We start from the raw sequence: 7,818 nt of genomic DNA, 5'->3' as shown, positions 1-7,818 counted from the left end.
AGTGAGAGCTGTCAGATAAGGTTGTGTTATGTTGTAGTTACGTCGGTTGGGACGCTACTGCGGAGCAGAGCCAATTTCATTTCTGTGCCGATTGTGCCAGTTGCGCCAGAGCGCGCACCTCTGTGCCAGGCTCGCGCTCTGCGGCGATTTGTGTTTATTCATTTTAACAGAGATGCTGACCAGAGAGGGATTAATACACACATTCACAGGCTACGCACACACGAGCTACCCACAGACTGAGGGGCCGATGCGCAGCACGGAGAATGCCTCTCACTGATAATAAGTCCCTGCAATCCCGGGTCTTTGGGTGAACAGTGGGGAACATAGGACCTTTTTTTAAAAAAAGGGTCCTATGTTCCCCGGTTCCATACAAAGCGGGGAACATAGGACCTTTTGGGTGAACAGCGGGGAACATAGGACCTTTTTATAAAAGAAGGGTCCTATGTTCCCCGGTTCCATACAAAGCGGGGAACATAGGACCCGGGGAACATAGGACCCGGGGAACATAGGGATTAGAGATGCGCGGATAGGCAATTATTTCATCCGCAACCGCATCACAAAAGTCGTCATCCACCCGCCATCCACCCGAACCAACGTTTTTTCAAAACCACACCCGCCCGTTGTTGTAGGCCAACATCTAATATGGATGAGGGGGGTCGGGCCGTCTGAGTTTCACTTCTGCCGCGCGCTGCTGTCATGCAGTGTGCGCCCCTCTCTCTCTCTCTCTCTCTCTCTCTCTCTCTACCAATAACGGGAACAGAGCGCTATGCGGAGATGAACGGAACGAGCCAAAAGCTGAAAATCTATTCCTGACGTCCGCGGTCGATATAAAGTGGATATGTTTCATTCATCCATGTTTTGACAGACAAGTGATAATGAGTTGCGCCGCACCGACAGCCATGTGGCTCAGCAGCCAGGTGACGCACACAGCGCAGCAACATGTGCAGGCTGCTGCAGCAGTGCACGTCAAAGGGACACCGCCGAAAATAAAATAAATAGATTACACATAGTTTTTGAATTGTTTTTGCGCATGTTTTCATCCATAAAATGACCAAAAATGAACACTAGCGGATTTCTTGATCACTATAACGAATTATTTAAACAGCATTTGTACAGAAATGATTCCGTCCCAAGCCTTTTGATCCATAAGCGGTTGATTAGGCTACTATATCCGTGATCACTATAAGTGGTTTCCACTGTATTGTCATTTCCATGAAGAAAGTGTTGACTGGTGTTGCCAATGCCCTCAGATCAGGAGTGCGTTCCTCACAAAATGAATAAGGTGTTGCCATCTCTCATGCACAGACACCAGTGGGCAATTACTGCAGTGCCTGATGAAAATTTGACTGTTTCAAAGAGTGCTGCTCATTTTTCGTATGTGGGTAACAATATTTAACTATGTATATATTTTTCCTAATTGGTTCAACCGCCACCCGCCCGAATCTAATTAAAATATATTTTTTCGTCATGTCACCTGCCCGACCCGCGGTTTATCCGCGGACTCCGCGGTTGTGTCCGCAAACCGCGCATCTCTAATAGGGATGATCCCGTCTTGACTTGGACTTCACCGTGACTCCTGAGCCAGGTAAAAGTGTGGTTTTACTCCTTAAACTTACGTTATATCAGGCTGTGCAGGGCTTTAAGACGACAATAAGCTGTATAATAACGTTAATTTGTATATTTTGTCTTAGACTTTGATGGCCGAACTTTCTAGCACTAACGTTAGCTGCATAAGTTTGCCCCAAACTTGTCGGGACTCGTGAGGCAGGTAAAAGTGCCATTTTACTCCTCAAACTAACGTTAAAGTAGGCTTCCATCAGTAAGTTATAATAACGGCACATTTGTATGTTTTGTCATAGACTGACTTTGCGAGGCCAGACTCGCTAGCTAGCGAGCTAGCGTTTGGGGTTAAATTCAACAGCTAACTTAGCTAGCTGCTGAAGCTAACGCCGAACATGTCGGACCCATAGACTGTAAAAAAAGAAAAAAAAAGCTTAACACCACGCTCGTCATTACTGGCATGTTTATTTGAGGTTAAAGCAGAAGTAAGTGATATATTTGTGTTAATATAAGTCTTAAATAGTTATATCTTCCGACAGCAATCACTTACATAGAGTGTTTGGACCGAAACACGGGTCTGTCAGTCCCTCTGCTCTGCTCTGAGCCGAAGAGAAAACATTTATCGTATCCTACAGTTTTTATCCAATGAGGAGAGAGAACGGCATGCAGGGCTGTGTGTGCAGCCAAGGAACGCCGTGAATGTGGCGACGTAGGGACGAGGACTGTTATGGTGCGTTCAAGGAAACTCGTATTTTTCCGACCGTGAAGTCGTACCAGTTCGATCTGGTACGAGTTCACCGGTCAGAAGTTACGAGTGGCCGTTATAGTGACTTTCACCGGTAAAACAGGTCGGAAAAACACGAGTGGGTTGCCTGGAACGATACAAAGTCATAAGTTGTGACTTGAAGCTGCAATTTACGATTTCAAAAGCCTGCCTGGAACGCAGCATTAGCGAAAACGACCGGACCACTTACTTCTGCTTTAACATAAGCCTACACTTTTTCTTGTTCTATCAACGTGCAACGTTACTGAACACGCAATGTTGTTGTTTGCTTTAGTTGACTCGGCACGGCGAGGACGGGACCTGTGAGGGAATGACAACACGGTAAGGCTTTATATACCGGTATATACAATAAATCGAAAATAACAAGAGAGCAGCTGGGCAGTATGCCCCGCGACATAGTCACCTTGTAGTTTTTTTTTTTTACATAGTAGTTTTATTATTCGTAAAATTATTAACGTTATTTTTCCTTCAAGTGGTCAAGATGTTATTGAAGGTACAACATGAAAGAACAAAGAAATACGTTAAGCTGGAAGAGGTCAGCTTCTCGGATTTTATCAATGCAGGTAGGTGATACCTATGGGTTGTCTGATGTCATTAAATGGGAAATAATCATTTAATAACGTGTTAAATGTTGTGCTTCAGTGCAGCAGAAGTTTCTCATACCAGAAGACAAAGTGCTAAAAGTCACAGATGAGCAGGGCATAGAGGTGGATGAGGATGTCTTTCCAGAACTTGCAACAGAATCAATGTGTTTTGTCATCTCCATTGATGATGGTAAGAGGATTGAACATTTCTGGGCTTGTTTGTTTTTTGCAGAAAAGCTTTTAAAGAGTTGTGGTAATGTTTATTTAAAAAAATCTCATCAGATTGATATCCTGAGCAATCAAAAAATGTATTTTGACTCTACTCTATCCTGCTCATTTCAGTCATCCCACTTGCAGAGTCATCCAAGAACATGGGTGACTGCTCAGACCCAACAGAATATGCAGACTGCTCCAACCTGACAGAATTTGTGACACTCGGTAGGTGTGGTAGGCAGGCTTATAATGTTTATTATGAAATACAAAATGGTCCTCTCATCTAATGGGGCAAGTTGTAATTTAAATAAAGTAAACCTTGGTGTGAAGTGATCTTTTGGAATGAAAATGTGCTAGTTCTTGATCCTCCATGGCACCCTACTGTATATGGCAGTTATGTATTTGTTAATTTTTGATTGTATGTGCCCTGTAACCTAATGTTGTTACTGTATTTGTGGTCCTCAGATTTTACACTACTGCAGCGAAGTGAAGGGTCTTCCTCCCCAAGTCTAACAGATTCGTTGTCCCTCTCAAGCAGTCTGAGCAGTCTAGCAAGTGATGCTGGATCTCAAATGAATCAGCCTGTCACGGACAGCACCTGCGCAAGAAATGTAATCTTATATCTTGCATACTTTGTTTTGAAGTTGTCCTTTCTTCAAAGTCCAGCTTAATTAATGGTGAACATCATTGTGGCTCACATGCGTGAAAAGGAAGGGTAAGACGCTTGATGTCAATGACATCAAATTCACATTTGTAGACGGGGCAAGAATATTATCATAAACAATACTTTTGCTTTTGCAGGAGATTTGTAAACAAGACGACAAAGGAGTTTCATGCCCTTGGGATTGTGTCGCTTTTCCCATCTTTGAAGGACCCATACTCAAAAAAGGGATATGTGAGTTTGAAATGTAACCATGGCGTGAAATAATGATGGCTGTTACATTTTGGTTTGTTGATCTTTTGTGTCTAAGCAGCATACATGCACTAAGGCTGTCAAAAACTTGATATTGTCTGCACTCTAACCAGAAGTACTCTTTTACTTTCAGGAACATTACTATGACATTCAGAGCAACAAAGGCTTCCTTGAGTGGCGTGTCAAGACTGTGCAACGTCAGTCCAGAACCACATCTACATCCCGTAACAGAGTGGAGCTAAAAGGGGGTCCCACATCATCAAGAACACTCGGCTCCCTAGATGACCAGCAAACAGGAGATGAATGTATGGAGACCATGTCTCTTCTTCACCACACCACTGATCGTGACTTAATCTTCCAGAAGATGAAGGAGACATTCCCATATCGTCAACAGATGCTTCATGACCCACAGCAATCAGCAGATATTCTTCAAATGTTTCCTCATTTCTTGGACACGAAGGGACTGGTAGGCAAAAAATGTGAATTTAAACAAACATTTGTGAAAATATGTGGTTTTACTTTCAGTGATTGTAACAGTAGTCCTTCCTTTTTTGTATTAGATTTTGCAAGACTTCTTGTTGATCTTTGGAGCAGAGACTGCTTCCAGGTTCCTGGGAAAATGGGAGACGGGTTTTAAAGACAAGGTCATCCAAGAGGCCAAGACACTCAGAGAGACGGCTCTTCTGAAAAAACTGCTAACATCTGCCCTGAATGAAAAACCCAACACTGCAGATGAGCCAGGTAGTATTGCAACATTACCAACAGCTTGCACCTTTGTTCTGCCTTTTTAATAATAAACAACTATTAACATTACATTTAAATTACACATTGACATTTTACTACAAAAAGGGATGACTAAATGTAACTTCAGCTGGACCTCAACATACAATTTTACAATCCTGTCTGACAGTATAATCTACATTCTGTATGCTATGTATCATTTTGCACAAGTTTGTAATGGCTGGTCCACTCTGAGCAGTGAGGTTTAAGAGTTTAGATGAATAGCAGAAGACAAAAGGTAGCCCAGTCATCCACAAGGTAGAAATGTGAAGGCAGACATTCTTAAGTTAACTGTGGTATTTACACTGTCTGCAGAGTGGGACAGTGACATGGCCTCTCTTCTTGTCCTCCTGCGTCTTCTCAGCCCACAACCAGCTGGAAGGAAGAGGCCAAAGAAGATCAGTGTTGGAGAGGCAACAGATCATCTGGTGAAATTTCAAAAGGTTTGTGAAGACAGTACGATATAATTCCAAATATTGTTCATGCAACATTTTTTAAACTGATGGCTTACATGTAGATCTTTGTCTTTGTGTTTCAGTCCTGCCAGAGCCTGGAGGATCACCTGATGAGCACTGAAGGAAACCCTCAGCCATATTTTCTGGCCTCAGGGATGTCAAAGGCACAGGTTTCCAGCTTCTACATAGTCTTGGATAGAAAGCTTCTTCCATGCCAGTCTTGTACATCCTTGGGTGCATTTGACGAGTTGTTCAAGTCCCACTTTGTTTTCAGTGTGAAATATGATGGTGCTCTGGCCAGTCTGTACACGTTTTTACAAACTACTCTGTACAACATTGACATAGGTACAACAGAAGAAACTCCAAGAGTCAAAGAGCTGAGAGCAAAGCTGTTGAACAAGCAGTAATTAGTTTATCCAGCAAAAATGCTCAGATGTTTCCTTTGTGCTTCATCCTTTGGTACGGCTTTACTTTTGTTCAGGCACCTCAAACTATTTTACGGGATGTACCCTGGGAAGAATTTGAGACTAAAATGTGGTCAAGTAGGACGTTGCTTGCCATTTTCAGGTTATTCTGGATTTAGAAGACGCTTGATTAATATACATGCTTCGAGTGATAACACCTGTGTGCCTCCTGAGACCCCCTCTAGCTGGCTTAATATAAGGTATATGGAATTTGCTCTTGTTTTTATGTTTAAGTACTTAAATTGCAGGTTTGAAGTCTACCTCATGTTAATACATTCCTGCATTACAGAAGTCTTTTCAGACTTAAATTGCAGGTTAAAGTCTACCTCATGTTAATACATAACTGTATTACAGAAATCTTGTCAGACATTTGTGCATTGCTTTTATACAATGTTTGCACTTGTAACATGTTTACACAGTTTGTGATTCAAAATGTGCATTTAAAATAAAAATGTGTGACAATCAATGTTTTTCGTAGTCGGTTTTGTAGTAATTTATTAATTATATTTAAGTTTTGACTGTTAACACCATAAAAGAGTTCACATTCAAATTAACTCCTGATGAGAGTTGTATTGTACCCCACTAAAATTAACTCCAGGTGAGAGTTGTATTTTACCCCACGTGGGAGTAGTTTTTTAACTCCCAGAAGTGTTCAGATTTAACTCCAGAAAAGAGTTAAAAAATCAACTCCCGGAAAAGAGTTACTTTAACTTTTCCCTAGAGTACATTCGACGGTCTCACATGTACACTCATATGTAGTTGATATAAACTCCCAGAGAGTTTATTCCAAAGGCCAGAATTTGCTGTGTGGGACGGCAAAACTAAAATGATAAAAAATGAATAAATAAATAAAACATGTATACATATAATAATACACATAATATACATAATGATCATTGTCTTCATCATCTGCGGATCATGAATAAAAACATCCTAAACCTTACTGACTGGATTGCCATCAAATTCAAGACCACAGGAGTGGGCCAGCTGTCCATGGAGACCTGCTGCAGGTCTCAAAAACAACACTAGTGCAGCAGAAGAAGAGCTTTTCTGACTTTCCGTCCCCTTTCATAGGTCAACTCTTTCCCCTCTTTTAGACCCTCCTCACCCAGCAAGCAGCTATACACCACAGAGTTACTCCTCGTGACAAACACACTGATATTGATGTCTGAAATCAGTGGACAAGCCCTTTAAAAATTTAGTGTCCAATTACTAAAATGTATCACCTGAGTCCCAGTTCTATTTCACACCATTTATGAATCAGACAATCCGTGAGGCTGGTCTACACATCACTTGCTCTAGACAAATGTATGCAAATATGATGCATAACAAATCACATAAATTGAAGGCATTCACAATTTCCTCAATATAAAAATGTAATAGGAAGAAAATTGCCTCCATGTAAATACATCCTGCAGCTACTGACGGGATCCTTACGGAGCTGGTTTGTTATTGTTGTTGCACTTGTTGATAATATTATCATTGTGGTTGATACTGGGTTGTTCTTTGTATTTGTCGTCCTTGTCATTTGTGTATATGGCTGGTGGATCCCTTGTACCGGAGGAACAGCTCACAGAGAAAATGAGACACATCCATCACACACACACGTACACCAGCATTATGGTCTCACAAGTATCAAAATATAAGGCAAATGCTTGTGCATGTGATATAAAGGAACAGTTTAATCATGTCATTATTATTATTTTCTTGATATTGTCACTCATTGATTTCCTGCTGCGTCATGCAGATAAATAAATTGTGTGGTTTTCACACCCAGCCAGTGTATTCATACACTAAAGATTCAGCGTGTGAAAGTAAGCATGTGCCTGTGCACTTGGCAGAAAGCACTGAATGATGCCAAAGCCTGTGTGCCTGTATATGTTGTGCATGTGATCGTATGTGTGTGTGTGTGTGTGTGTGTGTGTGTGTGTGTGTGTGTGTGTGTGTGTGCGAGCGCGCCCGTATATTTGGCACAGCAGCGCATTGACCACTGTAAGCCCATTTCCCAGAGCTGGATTTGATATACAAAACGCCATCCAAACACTTCCTGGAGCCCATCCAATGA

The 7,818-nt window shown here is 41.7% G+C and overlaps 1 protein-coding gene across 1 annotated transcript; it reads left to right on the top strand.

Annotated features, from left to right (window-relative positions):
- The first annotated feature begins 3,947 nt into the window (after positions 1-3,947).
- Positions 3,948-5,933, top strand: LOC146980269 (uncharacterized). The gene is made up of 5 exons (XM_085788779.1): positions 3,948-4,036; positions 4,188-4,520; positions 4,615-4,795; positions 5,150-5,277; positions 5,373-5,933. The coding sequence occupies exons 2-5, from the start codon at positions 4,362-4,364 to the stop codon at positions 5,694-5,696; spliced, it is 792 nt and encodes a 263-aa protein (XP_085644905.1). The 5' UTR covers positions 3,948-4,036; positions 4,188-4,361; the 3' UTR covers positions 5,697-5,933.
- The last annotated feature ends 1,885 nt before the right edge of the window (positions 5,934-7,818 follow it).

The sequence above is a fragment of the Trachurus japonicus genome, chromosome 10, assembly GCF_045865225.1.
Source record: "Trachurus japonicus isolate A0001 chromosome 10, Traja_1.0".
Taxonomy (NCBI): domain Eukaryota; kingdom Metazoa; phylum Chordata; class Actinopteri; order Carangiformes; family Carangidae; genus Trachurus; species Trachurus japonicus.
The sequence above is the reverse complement of the archived record's forward strand: the minus strand, read 5'-3'. Positions and strand labels throughout refer to the sequence as shown.

Coding starts and splice junctions, on each gene's coding strand:
- LOC146980269 (XM_085788779.1), top strand. CDS start 4,362: ATGGAGACCATGTCTCTTCTTCACCACACCACTGATCGTGACTTAATC. Junction 4,521..4,614: donor TCTTGGACACGAAGGGACTG/GTAGGCAAAAAA, acceptor TTTTTGTATTAG/ATTTTGCAAGACTTCTTGTT. Junction 4,796..5,149: donor CAACACTGCAGATGAGCCAG/GTAGTATTGCAA, acceptor CACTGTCTGCAG/AGTGGGACAGTGACATGGCC.